General features: G+C 44.5%; 1 protein-coding gene across 5 annotated transcripts in view; it reads right to left on the bottom strand.

Annotated features, from left to right (window-relative positions):
- The window catches only part of EDIL3 (EGF like and discoidin domains 3), a 510230-nt gene that overhangs the window by 338497 nt on the left and 152297 nt on the right, over window positions 1–19436 (bottom strand). For 2 of the 5 annotated variants that reach the window (XM_083151831.1, XM_083151828.1), the window contains exon 3: window positions 6973–7002. The exons of 1 other annotated variant lie outside the window; for it this stretch is intronic. In XM_083151831.1, the coding sequence (XP_083007957.1) occupies window positions 6973–7002 (30 nt within the window). The remainder of the gene's footprint in view (window positions 1–6972; window positions 7003–19436) is intronic. 2 more of the 5 variants (XM_083151829.1, XM_083151832.1) reach the window with 1 other exon arrangement.

The raw sequence follows: 19436 nt of genomic DNA, 5'->3' as shown, positions 1-19436 counted from the left end.
AAAAGGAAAATTTCCATTTGGCCAAAGATCCCCAACCTTGCAAAACCCAACAGGCGGATGGTAATTAGACCCACCTTGGTACTATCCAGCTGCTCCATATATATCCAGGTATATATAGGAACGGACAGTGAGGACAGAGATCTAGCTATCTTCCTTATGAAAATTCTGATGTTATACTGTATTTTATGTTATTCCATTTTTATGTGATATTTTTATGTGATTTACCTCTAACCAAAATGGTATATTACATTTGTATATTTATCTTACTAATTGTAATATTGTGAAGTCAATCCAACGATACATAGTTAAAATTTTAGCACTGCTCACTTTCCCCCTTTTTTAGACTTGGAGGTAACAGGACCCTTCTGCAAGCTTACAATCTATAGGGACATAGGAGGGAAACACGAGGACAGGCACCAGTAATAGCATAGCAGTCCCACCAAGTTACAAGTCCAGAAGGGAAGCTATATAATACATAGGTGCCTCAGAGGGTTATGAGTGTGGACCTAAGGGCTCGTCCATGAAACTCCAGGTGTCTACCCCGGAACCCCCTCCCCCCTGCCTGTCAATCAGGCAGCAAACGCATGCGCAGACCGACACCATAGGGGACGTGTCTGAATCAGCCTATTGGTGCGGAGTGTAAATTCAACATGGAGATACAATGAACTACATTGATTTCAATAACTAAACAATATCAATACAGTAGTCTCCCTGTACCGCAATATGTAGTTTTAATTTTTTCTTGTTCTGGACACATCGACCAAGACACAAATTTACATATAAAATGAAACTTCACGCTGCTTTATAAACAGTAATTAGTACAAAATTGCATTTTTGCTTTAAGTGACTTGAAATACAAAACCATTGCAAAGCAAATTCAGAAAGCAAATGCTTATCACGTCCAAATAATGTTTTATAGTTTGCATTGTACTAAAATGACATGCTGTCTTCAAAAATTCATTTATACAAAGCTGAATAGATCACATATCCTTCAGGGGACTTGAAGAATTCCCTAATTGCAACACTAGTCCAACATGCTGGTCTATGTTATTAGGATAAAATGTCTCATCAAAAAGGGGCCAGATGCACTAAGCTTCAGAAGTGATAAAATGGAGAGTGATAAACCGCCAGCCAATCAGCTCCTAACTGCCATGTCACAGACTGTGTTTGGGAAATATCAGTCTGGAGCTGATTGGTTGGTTGTTTATCACTCTCCTTTTGAAGCTCAGTGCATCTGGCCCAAAGAGTTAAGGTGCCCACACACACACCGATCCCGGCGTGCGTTGTGGGCTTAACTAGCACACATAGCATCGCATCGTATGCCTTGTGCATACGATGTGCATGCGATGCGATGCTATGCTAGAAAAAGCTAGTACAAAAAGTATGTGCAGGACATACTTTTTGTACTGTGCGATGAGGTGCCGCGGGAGCGCGCACCCCATCGTATAGCATCGCACCGCCGGGATCGGTGCGTGTGTGGGCACCTTTAGAAGTACAGTAGATCTAGATAGATGCATGGTTGTACCAAGCGGTTTGCACTGCACTTCACAATTTGCACTTCAGGGCCACAACATCATGCAGGCTCTGTAACAGAGCCCTATGCCAGGAAATGGAATGAAAAAAAAATACGATGGGAACATTTGGGGAAAACCTCCCTGGAAATGAGAGGCAGCTGGTGCCCCAAAGATTAACATGTCTGCTGGCCAAAACAGGTGGTGCCCCATCCTCTGGACTGGCACCCATAGCAAAAGCCATCCTGGCCAATCTTTAGTGCTGGCAAGACTATACAGAACCAAGGGGTGATTTTGGTTGGGTTGCAAAAGCTTCTTTAATGGACAAAACCATGTGCACTGCATGTGGGGCTGAGGTAACATGTGCAGAGAGAGTTACATTTGGGTGAGTGATATTGTTTCTGTGCAGAGTAAATACTGGCTGCTTTATTCTTACAGTGCAATTTAGATTTTAGTTTGAACACACCCCACCCACTCTCTCTGCACATGTTACATCTGCCCCACCTGCAGTGCACAATGGTTTTGTCCATCATAGAAGTTTGCTTTTGCAATCCAACCAGAATCCCCCTCCCAAATCATGTGTAGTACTTCCAGCGGTGTAGCTAGGTGCCATGGTGCCCGGAGCAAGGGCATATTTCGCGCCCCCCCCCCTCCCGGTAATGAATTGGGGGCGTGGCTAACATGTGTTGGCATGTTACATTTGAAATATATAAGATACTAATGGAATCTGCTGCGCTATATAAGACACTAACGCAGAGGCAGAACTCTGGGAGGCTATGGAGTCATCTGCCGCCGGGCTCCTGTTCCCAAGGGGGCACCTCTCCTCCCCATGCAAGTATAAATCAATTATTTAAAAGCCAAGATATTGCCTCTGTAGCTGAGTTCTGAGAAATATATGTGTTATCTATATTTCTATATAAATAAATATTTTATATAAGGTTTTATTGGGTTGTGTTGTGTATGTGTGTGTGAGGGGGGGGCACCAATATATATCTTGCCTCCGGGCAACTGGAACGAACTTACGCCACTGCACTAACGGAATCTGCTGCTCTATATAAGACACTGTAACAGAATCTGCTGCGCTATATAAGACGCTGTAACGGAATCTGCTGCGCTATATAAGACACTGTAACGGAATCTGCTGCGCTATATAAGACATTGTAACGGATTCTGCTGCGCTATATAAGACACTGTAACGGAATCTGCTGCGCTATATAAGACACTGTAACGGAATCTGCTGCACTATATAAGACACTGTAACGGAATCTGCTGCGCTATATAAGAGACTGTAACGGAATCTGCTGCGCTATATAAGACACTGTAACGGAATCTGCTGCGCTATATAAGACGCTGTAACGGAATCTGCTGCGCTATATAAGACGCTGTAACGGAATCTGCTGCGCTATATAAGACACTGTAACGGAATCTGCTGCACTATATAAGACACTGTAACGGAATCTGCTGCGCTATATAAGACACTGTAACGGAATCTGCTGCGCTGTATAAGATGCTGTAACGGAATCTGCTGCGCTATATAAGATGCTGTAACGGAATCTGCTGCGCTATATAAGACGCTGTAACGGAATCTGCTGCGCTATATAAGACGCTGTAACGGAATCTGCTGCGCTATATAAGACACTGTAACGGAATCTGCTGCGCTATATAAGACGCTGTAACGGAATCTGCTGCGCTATATAAGACGCTGTAACGGAATCTGCTGCGCTATATAAGATGCTGTAACGGAATCTGCTGCGCTATATAAGACGCTGTAACGGAATCTGCTGCGCTATATAAAACACTGTAACGGAATCTGCTGCGCTATATAATACGCTGTAACGGAATCTGCTGCGCTATATAATACGCTGTAACGGAATCTGCTGCGCTATATAAGACACTGTAACGGAATCTGCTGCGCTGTATAAGATGCTGTAACGGAATCTGCTGCGCTATATAAGATGCTGTAACGGAATCTGCTGCGCTATATAAGACGCTGTAACGGAATCTGCTGCGCTATATAAGACGCTGTAACGGAATCTGCTGCGCTATATAAGACGCTGTAACGGAATCTGCTGCGCTATATAAGACGCTGTAACGGAATCTGCTGCGCTATATAAGACGCTGTAACGGAATCTGCTGCGCTATATAAGATGCTGTAACGGAATCTGCTGCGCTATATAAGACGCTGTAACGGAATCTGCTGCGCTATATAAGACACTGTAACGGAATCTGCTGCACTATATAAGACACTGTAACGGAATCTGCTGCGCTATATAAGACACTGTAACGGAATCTGCTGCGCTATATAAGACACTGTAACGGAATCTGCTGCACTATATAAGACACTGTAACGGAATCTGCTGCACTATATAATACACTGTAACGTCTAGGCAGCCTAGTGATGATAACACCACCACATTATCCTGTGTCTCTTACTTCTGTATTTGGGGGAGTGCTTACTTTAATTAAGGGACAGAGTTTTGTAGCTTCCTTCCCTCACTCCCCCTCCTCCCTCCCATTCGTGTGCACTCATCAGCGGCAATAACGGGGGTCAGCTGATGTGTGTGCACTGCACAAGTTAAAGGTTAAAGATAATACTTTACAGTTACGGAGGGAGATGCTGGCTGTCCGAGCTGGCAGGTGAGAAGTGCCAGACGCGAGCTGCTTCCCCGGGACTGTAAGCCTCTGATCCTCTGTCAGCAGCCCCGGAGAACACAAGCAGCCTGCACCAGCGTCATGCCTGTGTCTGTGCTCGGACCTCCAGCCCTGTCTGATCTCTCAAGCAGCGTCCAGCAACAGACATCAGGCTGTAGGTAAGGTGAGTGATAGGACCAGCAGCTAGGCGCCGGGCAGGGCAGCCGACAGCACACGATGCCCGCCATTAGTGTAGCAGGGGGATCATTTGCGGAGGGGGGGCGGGCGGTGGCGCCATTCCACCAATCAGCGCCCGGAGCATGAGCTCCGGTGGCTCCGCCCTCCCTACGCCTCTGAGTACTTCAGTGATGGAGGGCAAATGAATAGTATGCAGACCGATTCAGAGTTCAGAGGGAAGCGTGCACTGATGGAATTTGTGGTTGGCGGTACCAGGTGCACAGATATAACTTGGGCCCCCTCCTTTACCCCAGCCCAAGTTCACAATATGCAACACGGCAGTGGGTGACAGGGAGAGGCAGAGGGTGACAGGGAAAACAGTGGGTGACAGGAAGAGTGTGACAGGTGCAGCAACGGGCCCCTTAGTCCTCAGGGTGCCCTGTGCACTGCACCTGCTGCACCAATGGTAGTTCCACCTCTGAAAACGTGTCCTAGCTAAACCCTAAATCTCAGTATAATAATAAAAAAATACTGCTTATTGTGTGCTGCATACCTGAAAAGATGCCTTTGCCATTGCAAAATAGTGTATACTGTACAGTTACAATTCGCAACCTGCGGCTGGAAAATTTAAGTTAATTTAGAACATTTTGAGGTGTCAATTTTTTTTCCTTTCCACATAAACATGACAATAAAAAATATACCACTCTCATTAAAGGAATCGCACAATACAAATAATTCTCAATGACTGCATATTGAGGAAAACTAAATGTCATTTTACAGTATTTATTTATTTATATTTGCAATCTGCACCAGCTGTCGCTAGAGAAATAGCTGATTTGTTAATGTACGGTATGTAAGTAGCTTACCATTCTAATAATATACACCACATGATCTGATCATTTCACCTGGCAACCAAATGCAAACCAGGTCACTCATCAACAGTCCGGCTCAAACTGAGCTTCTTTACCATTTAAATGAAGAGTTACTGTTTTCCTATTAATGCCCATTACACATAGATTTGATCATTGTTAATGATAATCAAATGATTATTTATTTATTAATAGAGCATTGTCATACTGTATTACACAGTGCTTTATACTGAAGGGTTTGTGCAAATACATTTATAGCGTAAAAGGTTTGGGGTAAACTGAAGGAGGGGTGCAAGCAGAAATCTGACAAAAACTATCTGTGCAATGCTGTTTTGTGCCCTACCATGGAGCAAACAGCAATGTGGCAGGGCACTTTAGTCGGAGAGTGCCAGTACTTGCACTAAACACCCAAGAGTACCGCCGGTATGCAGTCATTACATCTACAATGTCTAGGTCCACAGTCAAAAGGTCTACAACTATTGGTAAACAGTTAAAAGGTCGACATGGTCAAACGATCAACATTCAAAAGGTCGATGAGGTAAAAGGTCAACAGTCAAAAGGTCGACATTGTCAAAAGGTCAACATGGTCAAAAGGTAGGCATGGAAAAGGTCGACATGAAAAAAGTCGACGTGAGTTGTTTTTAAATTGAGCCAACATGTGTCAACAGGAGGTACTTCATACCCTACCATCCCTACCACTACAGCATGGTGGAAGAATATAATAGTGTGCTGAGCGTAGCGCAGTATCCTGTTCGAAGCATGGGGAGCAAAGCGAGCCATGCGAGGGGACGGGGTAAACTTAGACAGTTTCCATACCGACCTATGTCGACATAGACACCCCAAAAAACATGAAAAACTCATGTCAACCCTTTTCTTGTGGAAATTTTGAATGCTGACCTTGTAACCATGTCGACCTTTTGAGTGTCGACAGATTGACCATGTCGACCTTATGACCCTGTCCACCTTTTGACCATCTCGATCTTTTGACCATTTCGACCAATAGTGGTTGACCTTTTGACTGCAGACCAATACATCGTAGATCTAATATTCCGTAACCAAGTACTGACATTCTCCAACATAATAGCGCAGTGATTTGAATATCGCTGGAAGCTCCCTCCCAGTGCTATTCACAGCATGTTGAATTAAATCAACCCCTTTGGTGCTCATTCCCCATACTCTCTCTTCTTCCCCCCAAAAAGGGCATTGTAGTGACAATGGTGGGGGTGGGGGGGCTTTCAAGATTTTGCTGTGGGGCCCACAAAGTACTAATTATGGGGCAGATGTATTAAACCTGGTGAAGAGATAAACTGGAGATAGAGTGGAAGGAGAAAACACACCAGCCAATCAGCTGGGTTTGAAATATGACAGTTGGGAGTTGATGCTGGTGCGTTTTCTCCTTCCACTCTATCTCCAGTTTATCTCTTCACCAGGCTTAATACATCTGCCCCATTGCCACTGAATTGATCATATGTAGCAGAATAACTAACGGTATTTATCAAACTTGGGGAGAGATAAAATGATGTGTGCTAAAGTAGTCTATTTTCCAGCTCCTTTCATTTTTGAAACAGTCTTTAGTATGGCAGTTAGGAGCTTGGCTTTTACCCTATCACCTTAGTATATGGATCTCAAAGTGCTAAACAATTAGCTCCAGACATTTTTCAAAGACAGCCTGTAAAATGTAAGATACTGTGTAATCTAAGACTTTAGAATAAATACAAAATATGAAATTATGGCTCCATCAATGAAAAATAAAATTATTCTTAAATATGAATTTTTCATCTTACCTGTGAACGTGGACTCTTCTTCTGCTGCTGCTGAAACAAAAGACAATGGCGTAAGAATATGTATGACAAACACCTGCCTAAAAAAATTGAAAATAAAGGAAATAATTACTTAACACTTGTAATAATTCTAAGACCGTCAACTCAATATATTTTCAGGAGCTTCACAAGTTAGCCCCAGACCCCTAAAGCCCCATACACACTACATGATTGTATACAAGATATGGCCCTTCTCAGAGATATCTTTTAGATAAATTGCTCAGTGTGTACGCTCAATATCATTAATGATGCATGCTCAAGCGCATTGTTAACTCATTTCCCCATCATCTATGCAGCATGCCCAGTGTTGACTGTTTCGTCAACCAGGCATGCTGTCAGCGGGGGCCGGGTGACTTCACTGAAACATCGTTCAGTGTGTACGCTCAATATCGGAGCATATCGGCTAATGTGTATGGGGCTTAAAAGATATGCACATCATTTTTATTCCAGAGAAACATCAAAACAGATTATGAAGTCAGAGAATCAACATGAAGTGTTCAGACAGGTCATCCAGAGAATACCAGTATCGACATTATAGCAAGAAACTCCTATATAAATAAGACTGTGAAGATGGTTTGTTCCCAAACCAGGAAGATGTATCAATCCTTCTTAAGAGAACAGTTATGGATAAATTGCCCATAGCAACCAATAGCCTTCTAGGTGTCAACAATGTAACAAATTTTATAAACACAGTAGATAGGAGCTTATTGATTGTTAGGATACATCTCCCTCAGGGTGACAAAAGTATCACAAGGTCAATGTTGAGAGAAAAATATTAGGTACTTCTGTAGTTTCACGGCGCCGGAAGTAACAGTAACTTGGCAGCCTGCCAGAGGCTCTCGTGCCGCTCTAGCTACAGTGTTATTAACAGAAACTTGGCAGCCTGCCAGAGGCTCGCGTGCCGCTCTAGCTACAGTGTTATAGTGTAACGTGATTAATGAAGTGTAAAAAGGAGACAAAATGGGATAAACGGGGCTTATAAATCGCACACCCCGGCACACCGCTACCACAGGGGGTGTCCCCAATGTAGACGCTAACTTATTTTGGGCTTTTAGCGTGTCAATTCTCACTCCCGCCACTTCAGGCTTAGACGCGCGCTACGCTGTTTACGTAGTCAGTCAGTCAGTCAGCTGTAGCCCTGTACGAGACGCTGAGGTGAATAATGGCAGTGGCAAGTCTCTGTATGGCAATGGGGCGTCTGACATTATTTAACCTGCCACAGACGGAGGAGGAGGCTGTGGCTTTCTTGCAGGCCCGCCAGTTCCTGCCACAGACCATGACCTGCCCCAATGGCCACCCCATGAAGCTCAGCATAAAGGAGCGCATGTGGCGCTGCCACATTAGGAGCTGCAGAAAAAGCGTCAGGTCAGCTCAATGGTTCAGGGGATCTCACCTCACCTTCGTGACCCTGATCAGATTTGTATATTGCTGGGCAGAAGAGCTGACCAGCATGAAATTTTGTGACAAGCAGCTCAACATCTGCCAAAAAACTGCTGTCCTATACAGCAATCTAATGAGGGAGGCCTGCACGCTGGACCTGCTGGCACAGCCTCAGCGGCGAATCGGAGGCCCGGGGCAGATCGTCGAGGTCGACGAAAGCCTGTATGTAAAAAGAAAGAGCAACGTCGGACGGCTCCTGCCCCAGCAGTGGGTATTCGGGGGAATATCTAGGGAGTCCGGCCAGTGCTTTATCACTGCGGTGGAGCGGCGGGATACGGCCACCCTGATGGCTGCCATCGAGGCCCATGTGGAACCGGGCACTACTGTCTTCACAGACTGCTGGAGGGCGTACAATACCCAGCAACTCCAGCAGGCCGGTTATGTTCACGGAAAGGTGAACCACAAATACCACTTCGTCGACCCGGACACTGGGGTGCACACCCAGAATGTGGAGCGACTCTGGGGCAGCTGCAAGTGGCGTAATAAACGCCAGAGGGGTACCGCACGCCATTACCTCGATTCATACCTTCAGGAATTTATGTGGAGGCAGAGTTTAGGCGCCCAGGACCCCTTCCATCGCATTTGGCACGCTCTGACCCTGCTCCCCCTGGTCGAGAAAGAGAATGCCGGCGGTGATGTTGACACAGTAGGTCCTTCCGGCGATGATGTCGACACAGCAGGTCCGTCAACTGAAAATGCTGGCGGTGACGTAGACGCCGAAGTTCCTTCCTGCTCTACTGATTAAATCATGACTTTTAAATTATTGTTGGACTTTTTTATTGTTTATGATTATTTCATGTCATTGAATCATTTATATTCTACAGTTATGTTGAATTTCAACAAAAAAAAAGTTAAATTTCACTTGAATTTCAACTAAAAAAAAAGTGAACAGTTGCCGAAAATGTCGTCTTCACTGTCTCAGGTGTGTGAGTGTGCAGGTGTGAATGTGTTCCTGAATCATCCCCACTATCCACGCCCACCCGAAGCGTGGCGAGCGCAGCGAGCCCCGCGAGGGGCGGAGGTACGCGTCCTACGACCTTTTCATACCCCCACTATCCACGTCGGCGTGGAGTTGAGAATAGAATAGTGTGGCGAGCGCAGCGAGCCACCGAGCCCGAAGCGTGGCGAGCGCAGCGAGCCCCGCGAGGGGACGCGGATACCTTCACAGGTAAACGCGTCCCCTCGCGGGCTTCACAGGTGTCCGCGTCGCTGCGGACACCTGTGAAGCCCGCGAGGGGACGCGTTTACCTGTGAAGGTATCCGCGTCCCCTCGCGGGGCTCGCTGCGCTCGCCACGCTTCCCAGGGAGCCTGGTTTTTGCGCCTAAATCCAGGCGCCCCCCTCCTTCTTAGCGGCTCGCAAGGCGCCTGGATTCAGAGGGTTTTGCGCCTAAATCCAGGCGCCCCCCTCCTTCTTAGCGGCTCGCAAGGCGCCTGGATTCAGAGGGTTTTGCGCCTAAATCCAGGCGCCCCCCTCCTTCTTAGCGGCTCGCAAGGCGCCTGGATTCAGAGGGTTTTGCGCCTAAATCCAGGCGCCCCCCTCCTTCTTAGCGGCTCGCAAGGCGCCTGGTTTCAGAGGGTTTTGCGCCTAAATCCAGGCGCCCCCCTCCTTTTTAGCGGCTTGCAGGGAGTGTGAATCCAGGGGCATTAGCGCCTAGATCTAGGCTGCAAGCCATTGGATTTAGCGTGTACATGGGGGATACTGTGCTGTGCCGGGGTGAGTACTTTACAAGCCCCGGCACGTCAGCGTTGTGCCCGGGGTGTGTCCACTTGCCTACCACAGTGACCTGCCAGCGCCTGGGCAGCGCGCTGCTGCTGCTGCCCGGCCGCCACGCTGTTTACGTAGCTGTCAGTACAGCTAGAGCGGCGCGAGCACACTCTGTCTGAGCTAGAGCGGCACGCGCACGGTTAATCAGAGCCTCTGGCAGTCTGCCAAGTTTCTAAGCCAGAGTGTGTGCGCGGCGGCGCCGTGAAACTACAGAAGTACCGAACATTACTCTGCTGAGCATGTGTGAAATCTCTGGTGGTCACATGAGACAGCACAGGGGTGCAGCATACTTGCCTACCCTCCCTGAATGGCCAGGAGGCTCTCGCATATCGGGTCCCCCTCCTGCCCCCCCTGGAAAGTGGGCAAGTCTCCCGCATTTTCGCTACAGCCCCGGCTCCCCCTTCCCACGGTATAAAATGCGATTTGCGTCATTTCAGCCCCTCCCACCATCCACGGACCCGCAAATTGTTGCAGCTGCCAGTCATGGAGGCGGGGGCTTAGTGATGTCAGCCTCGCTCCGCCCCCAAAACGTAGCCTCTTCCCGCCGCCCTCTTCTGGGCTTCTCCCAGAGAGGAGTTTTAAGAAGTCGGCAAGTATGGGGTGCAGTGTCAAAGGGGCTGGATCCAAGCTCAGCCTTCCCTGCTAGAGTAGGGGAACCAAAAGGAAGCCTCAGTAATGCTACCTGAAAATGGCATTTCTATCACAGTGCTGTATTTTTTTTTTTTTACAATTTCATTTTAAGTACAGTTTTTAGTAAATGTTGGTAAATTCAGGCAGATATTTTCCATAACAAGCATTTGAAATGCAATCTGCTTACAAAAAAAAAAAAAAAAACGTTTAGCAGTTTAACTACTGTATATGTGAGAAGACAGTAATTGTGAGTAAAGCTTTCTGCATATTCTACTACTAGGATGGACTTATGTTATCCCTCTTTCCACCATAGTGGAAAAGTACTTGCAGAACTCAAGTGACATTCTTGGGGGGGATCTTAAAGTGGTGTCTGTGTGCATCTATAAATGAGCTAAGTAGACTAAAACAGTTTTTAAATTTGTAAATGACCTTTACTATAAAATTTTACATTTAATTTTTAAGATGCATAAAATATTTAATACCAAAATAAAATAATGAACACATCACTAATTTTATGGTACACAATAAAAGTGTTAACATTAGCGAACTAGAATGAGTTAAATATAAAGGTTTCCTAATTACTTTTGGGTGATATCATACAGTAAAATATAATAACAATGTGCAGAATTGCTATCCTGGCTCCCAGCTTTTTAATGTTGTGTTTTGAGTGTGTTCTATCTAATAAGCAACATACAGATGTTTTTTATATAAAAAAGTGCCAGATTGAAAAATCTAATATGTAAACACCTGCAAGAATTGTATTTTAAAGAAACTAAATATAATAATTCTGTGCGCTTGGAATACTGCCAAATTTCGCAAGCTGTGATTACAAAGCTACATGTTTAGGGAAACATCAATTTGTTTTAGCACTGTAAATACTGTATAACAAAATGAGCTACCCAAAATAAAATAGTAAAATAGAATAAAGCAAAATGGTAGCAAATTGTACAGAATCTCAGATTTTCTCTATTTTGCTGTGTTTAGAATGTATTCCGCTAGTATATTTACATACACTGCACTAATTACTTGTGGAAATACAATATGCTTTTTACATTTATTTTAAGCTAAACTTTTTAATTACACAATAAACTTATCAAAGTGGAAGATTCAGAAAAAAAAATGTCTTTACAGAATAAGGCTGGCGGTAAACTGATTGATAATAGGATCTATCAGGTTTGTAGTCCTTGACCTGGATGAGGTTGCCGTCTTTTCATTATAAACCAGAATCCACGATGACCCAAAGTGGTTGTCCAATCTGAGTCCACTATAGTACATTATAATACATGATTATACCCCTGGATACTATTTTCTGTTAAAAAAAAAAAATGTAACCCATTTTTAAACCTATCCATTGAGTCAGCCATCACAACCTTCTCTGGCAGAGTATTCCATATCTTAATTACCCTTACTGGGAGAAAAAAACTTCCTGGGTGAGAAACTTCCTCTCCTTCCTCTCCTCTAACATCTAGCATTTCCTGTGTACAGTCCTCATGGTAAACAGATCACCAGCTAGGTATCTGTATTGACCCTTTATGTATTTGTATATATTAATCATATCCCCTCTTAGACGCCTCATCTCCAATGTAAACATACCTAACCTGGCTAGCCTTTCCTAATAACCCCTTATGAAAGTTACAGTAATACAGTATATGCAAGCTATGAAAGTAACATTTTTCTCTTCATGTATTTTTTCAATATCTATACACAACATAATTGTAAGGGTATTATTTCTACAAAAACCGAGAGTACCGCCACACACACAACTACTGTCCCTACCTACAAAGCCAAGGGATGGCACCCGGCACATGAATTTAAATGTTTATACTATTGAGTGCTGGAGCAGGACAGGGAGGCTGGACTAGAAGCTGAAGACATCTGATGCGGCTCCCTCCTCCCCTTTTCCCGGATGGCGTTCGGAGCAGCCCACACAGGTGATGGGTCTTTATGCACACAATATGAAGTAAGCACCACAGAGTGTTTAATATCTCTCACCTTAAAAATGGGGAACATGGGCCCCAAAACGTTGGTTTATGGGATACATGTAACTTTTTACATTAAATGACTTTGTTTGATGATCAGTCTCTGATCAGACCACTACAGCTACTACTCTAATTCATGCTGAGGGCACCAGAGCAAACAACCCAGCTAAGCGGAGTGGCACCCAACACAAATATATATATATATATATATATATAGAGACTTATACCAGTGGTCAAAGACCAGTGATAGGACCAGCACATCCAAGTAACAACCAGCTCAAATAGGAATGCAACACATATTTAATGTGAAATAACAAAAGTATATAAGGCCAATATACTCATCACGGGCAGCAGTGGATCTGACATGGATATTTAGGCAGCATGGATCACACAAGTAACAGCAGCGTCCGTGAATCAACCACCAATAACCCTGACGGGCCGTTTCGGCGCTGGGGCGCCTTTCTCAAAGGGTATCAATTGGTGCAGACTCAATTAGACCTTAAATAGGGAGTAAATTAGTGCATACTCACATCCATACGCGCGCCTTGGACGCCATCCCCGCTGGCGCGTCCTCCCACCGCATCATCCACTTCCGTCCGGTTCCCTATGCTAGCCGGAACTTCCTATCGGGCATAGGAACCAAAAGACAGGTTACAGGAGTGCGGGGAACCGGAAGACGTCCGCACAGCACCGGATGTTGTCATCCCGGCGTCAGCGTTGGCATGGAGACGCGTTGTTTCCATCCCTGTCACACAGAAAAATACACCAAATTCAAATGATATCAACAACATAAATAAACAAAACGGATGGTTGCTGCATGCGTAGTGTGTACGTGTGGGGGATAAATTTGTAACAGAAATATATGATAATGACATTGAAGGTGTCAGTCCCCAATCATCACGTCATCATCAACACATACAGGTTCCATCAATAACTAAACATACAGAAAGGAAACTTACAAAAGATCTATACACACACTAGGTGATTCACTACATCTAGTTGATGCATGTCAATGGCCAATCGGTCAAGAAGACCGAATACAAGCTCCATCCTAATCTCACCCACACATGATTAGATAAACATAGACATATTAAATTCCTCATTAAGGCCTGAGGGAGCAAGCGATTTCAAATTATAGATCCACTGGCTCTCGCGCTGGAGTAATCTCTTATGCCGGTCCCCACCTCTCCGCAGTGGTGGGATATGGTCCAGTGGCATAAATCTGAACTCGTTCATTCGGTGACCACAAGTGGCATAATGTCTGGCGACCGGAGGAGTAGTACTCTCGATTTTAGTCAGAGCTTTTTTCACTGAAGAACGGTGAACTCCAATCCTCTCTTTCAAGGATCGGACGGTTTTCCCCACATATACTTTGTGGCAAGGACAAACCACTAAGTACACAACATACTTCGTATCACAGTCCATACGATGTTTTAACTCATATGTTTGGCCTGTTATTTTATCATGCCAGCTACTGCCCGTGATTATAAATTTGCAGTTGACGCATCCGGAACATTTGTACGATCCTTTCCTGCCGCTAAGCCATGTGTTTGCTCTGTCCACTCTGGGACTAATATCTGAGTAAACGATTTTTTGTTTGATATTTTGGCTACGTTTATAGCAAAACAGGGGTGGTCTTCTACATACTTCTCCCAATACCGGATCGGTACTAAGGATGTGCCAATGTGTCAATATGGAAGCTCTTACTTTCCATGATGCAACGGAATATGTATTGCAAAAAACCATCCTTTCCATTTTATCTTCCTTTCTGGTCGCTGGTTTCAAAAGGTCTGACCTGTTTAGTGTAAGACACTTAGTTTTAGCCTCATTTACTTCTTTAAGGCCATAACCTCTATCGAGGAAGCACTTGCCCATATTTTCCAGTACCCCTATAAGTTCCTCTCTCTCCGAGGTAATTCGCACAGCTCGCAAAAGCTGAGCATACGGGAGTCCAGTCTTGAGCGGTTGGGGGTGGAAACTAGACGCCAATAATAGGCTATTCTTATCAGTGGATTTTTTGAAAAGTCTCGTGCAGAAATGTCCATCCACAATCGACACTGATACGTCGAGAAAGTCAATAGATTCTCGACTATATGTGTGGGTGAAGCGGATGGAGCCTGGGAGGGAATTGAGTAGCGACACAAACTCATCCAGCAAGTCCCCACTACCCGTCCAAACAAAAAACAAATCGTCTATATATCTAACGTACATAGAAATGAACTGAGAAAACTTAACATCAGACATAATGAATTTGCTTTCGAAATCATACATAAACAGGTTTGCATACGATGGGGCCATGTTTGACCCCATCGCAGTCCCTTTAAGTTGTAAATAAAAACTGTTGTCAAACAAAAAATAATTCTTATGTAAAATAACTTCAATCAGCAAAATCAAAAATTCAATAACTGGACCCGAGTAGTGAGGACTTGCACAAATGGTCCTACGTATCGCCTCAACCCCCTCCACATGGCCAATGTTAGTATATAAGCTGGTGACATCCATGGTCACCAGCATACTGTTGGGGGGCGGCTCACCAAACTCAGAGAGCTTATTCAGGAAGTGAGTTGTATCCCGTAACCAGTACGGGGTATTCTGGACAACGGATTGCAGATAAAAATCTACATACTGGGAGATGGGTTGACATAAAGACCCAATTGAAGAGATTATGGGTCTCCCAGGTGGAGACACCATACTCTTATGTATTTTGGGCAAAACATAGATGAGGGGTATCCGCGGAAACTCCTGAGTAAGGAAATCCGCGGTCCCCTCATCTATCCACCCATTGGTAAGCCCCAAACCAATGATGGAGTCAATCTCTACTTTGTAATTGGCTGTGGGGTCAAATCGCAACTTTTTATAGCAGGTACTGTCCATGAGTTGGCGCATGACTTCACCCACATATTCAGCGTAATCCAATACCACTTTCCCCCCGCCTTTATCGGCGGGGCGGATAATGATATGTTTGTTCTCACGCAGAGAGCGCAACGCCTCTGATTCTTCCCTTGTGAGATTGGATCGCTGAATATGTGTTTTTTTTTCATGAATGGTATTACATCATTACGCACCAACCTCATGAAGGTATCAATAGATGGATTATTACATGGGGGGTCAAAAGATGACCGTACCTTGAAGGGGTTGACAATAGGAATGGGATCACAACTATTGGTCTGTCTCGAAAAATTATCTTTAAGCCTCAGCTGTCTATGAAACCTATACAGCTCAGTCTCACAGTCAAAGGCCCTCTGTTTGAATGTGGGAACAAAGGTGAGACCTCTGTTCAACACACTCAATTCGGCCTGTGTGAGTTGATACTGAGACAGATTAAACACCATTAATTCCTTGCCCCCCTCCGATTTTTCTGCCTTTCTGTGCTTGATCCCGCCCCGCCTGCAAAGTTTTTTCCCCTTCGCCTGTTCCGTGTGGAGGTGCCCTCTCCTAAAAAAGAAGCCGCTGCACCTCTAGATGATTGTTCCGCCTCACTTTGGGAGGAGTCTACATCCGTAAATTCTACTTCCCCACGTCTCCTACCACCAGAGTCACCCCTCCAGGTACGTCTGGCGGTTTGGCCCGTTGTCCAGGGGTACACCCTCAACTCCTTGTAGTCATCTTTGACTCTCTTATATTTGGTTTTCTTGAAAACCAGTAATTCAGTTTTGAATTTTAACACTGCATCCTCAAGTTTAGTAAGCCACTCCCCTCCAGTATCAGCTCTTAGACATGCATCATTTTTTATTTACAACTTAAAGGGACTGCGATGGGGTCAAACATGGCCCCATCGTATGCAAACCTGTTTATGTATGATTTCGAAAGCAAATTCATTATGTCTGATGTTAAGTTTTCTCAGTTCATTTCTATGTACGTTAGATATATAGACGATTTGTTTTTTGTTTGGACGGGTAGTGGGGACTTGCTGGATGAGTTTGTGTCGCTACTCAATTCCCTCCCAGGCTCCATCCGCTTCACCCACACATATAGTCGAGAATCTATTGACTTTCTCGACGTATCAGTGTCGATTGTGGATGGACATTTCTGCACGAGACTTTTCAAAAAATCCACTGATAAGAATAGCCTATTATTGGCGTCTAGTTTCCACCCCCAACCGCTCAAGACTGGACTCCCGTATGCTCAGCTTTTGCGAGCTGTGCGAATTACCTCGGAGAGAGAGGAACTTATAGGGGTACTGGAAAATATGGGCAAGTGCTTCCTCGATAGAGGTTATGGCCTTAAAGAAGTAAATGAGGCTAAAACTAAGTGTCTTACACTAAACAGGTCAGACCTTTTGAAACCAGCGACCAGAAAGGAAGATAAAATGGAAAGGATGGTTTTTTGCAATACATATTCCGTTGCATCATGGAAAGTAAGAGCTTCCATATTGACACATTGGCACATCCTTAGTACCGATCCGGTATTGGGAGAAGTATGTAGAAGACCACCCCTGTTTTGCTATAAACGTAGCCAAAATATCAAACAAAAAATCGTTTACTCAGATATTAGTCCCAGAGTGGACAGAGCAAACACATGGCTTAGCGGCAGGAAAGGATCGTACAAATGTTCCGGATGCGTCAACTGCAAATTTATAATCACGGGCAGTAGCTGGCATGATAAAATAACAGGCCAAACATATGAGTTAAAACATCGTATGGACTGTGATACGAAGTATGTTGTGTACTTAGTGGTTTGTCCTTGCCACAAAGTATATGTGGGGAAAACCGTCCGATCCTTGAAAGAGAGGATTGGAGTTCACCGTTCTTCAGTGAAAAAAGCTCTGACTAAAATCGAGAGTACTACTCCTCCGGTCGCCAGACATTATGCCACTTGTGGTCACCGAATGAACGAGTTCAGATTTATGCCACTGGACCATATCCCACCACTGCGGAGAGGTGGGGACCGGCATAAGAGATTACTCCAGCGCGAGAGCCAGTGGATCTATAATTTGAAATCGCTTGCTCCCTCAGGCCTTAATGAGGAATTTAATATGTCTATGTTTATCTAATCATGTGTGGGTGAGATTAGGATGGAGCTTGTATTCGGTCTTCTTGACCGATTGGCCATTGACATGCATCAACTAGATGTAGTGAATCACCTAGTGTGTGTATAGATCTTTTGTAAGTTTCCTTTCTGTATGTTTAGTTATTGATGGAACCTGTATGTGTTGATGATGACGTGATGATTGGGGACTGACACCTTCAATGTCATTATCATATATTTCTGTTACAAATTTATCCCCCACACGTACACACTACGCATGCAGCAACCATCCGTTTTGTTTATTTATGTTGTTGATATCATTTGAATTTGGTGTATTTTTCTGTGTGACAGGGATGGAAACAACGCGTCTCCATGCCAACGCTGACGCCGGGATGACAACATCCGGTGCTGTGCGGACGTCTTCCGGTTCCCCGCACTCCTGTAACCTGTCTTTTGGTTCCTATGCCCGATAGGAAGTTCCGGCTAGCATAGGGAACCGGACGGAAGTGGATGATGCGGTGGGAGGACGCGCCAGCGGGGATGGCGTCCAAGGCGCGCGTATGGATGTGAGTATGCACTAATTTACTCCCTATTTAAGGTCTAATTGAGTCTGCACCAATTGATACCCTTTGAGAAAGGCGCCCCAGCGCCGAAACGGCCCGTCAGGGTTATTGGTGGTTGATTCACGGACGCTGCTGTTACTTGTGTGATCCATGCTGCCTAAATATCCATGTCAGATCCACTGCTGCCCGTGATGAGTATATTGGCCTTATATACTTTTGTTATTTCACATTAAATATGTGTTGCATTCCTATTTGAGCTGGTTGTTACTTGGATGTGCTGGTCCTATCACTGGTCTTTGACCACTGGTATAAGTCTCTATATTATATAGACCGGGCACTCCCACTATTCAAATCGAAGTGTGTGCGTCTCCCTGCACGAATATATATATATATATATATATATAGTTCCAAGAAAAAGGGCACTCGGGGACTCCAAATAGGTGAAAGCAAAGGACTGGTTTATTAATCAGTCATGTGGGTTGTCAACGTTTCGGGGTCTCCCCCGTCGTCAGGACAGAAACGTTGACAACCCACATGACTGATTAATAAACCAGTCCTTTGCTTTCACCTATTTGGAGTCCCCGAGTGCCCTTTTTCTTGGAACTGTACAATTGGAACTGCAAAGTTCCCAACTGCAGGCACCGGGGCAAGCTACTTTGGCTTCACCTAAGCCCGGGAGTGCCAGTTCTTCTGGATACTATATATATATATATATATATATATATATATATATATATATTCTGTACAGACGGCCAGGCACAACCTCAATATCAGTCCAAAGATTACCGGTGCCTGCTGGAGACCCTATAGCAAGGGTCATATGTAGGTCCTCACGCTGTAATGTAACAGCCCCAGCAGCACACGGAACTGGAAAAAGATCACTTAGGCAGGTCTAGGCATATATATATATATATATATATATATATATATATATATATATATATATATATATATATATATATATATATATATGCATTTCATTTTGAATTAACTATTTTATGATTCCTTTTTTTTACGTATGTCTCGTACTTCACAGGTATTAATTATTGTTCTATGAATGAAAAGTTAATTTAGTAAATACT

The sequence above is a fragment of the Crinia signifera genome, chromosome 1 (assembly GCF_055691185.1).
Source record: "Crinia signifera chromosome 1, ASM5569118v1, whole genome shotgun sequence".
NCBI classification, from domain to species: domain Eukaryota; kingdom Metazoa; phylum Chordata; class Amphibia; order Anura; family Myobatrachidae; genus Crinia; species Crinia signifera.
This window is presented reverse-complemented; position numbering and strand designations above follow the sequence as displayed.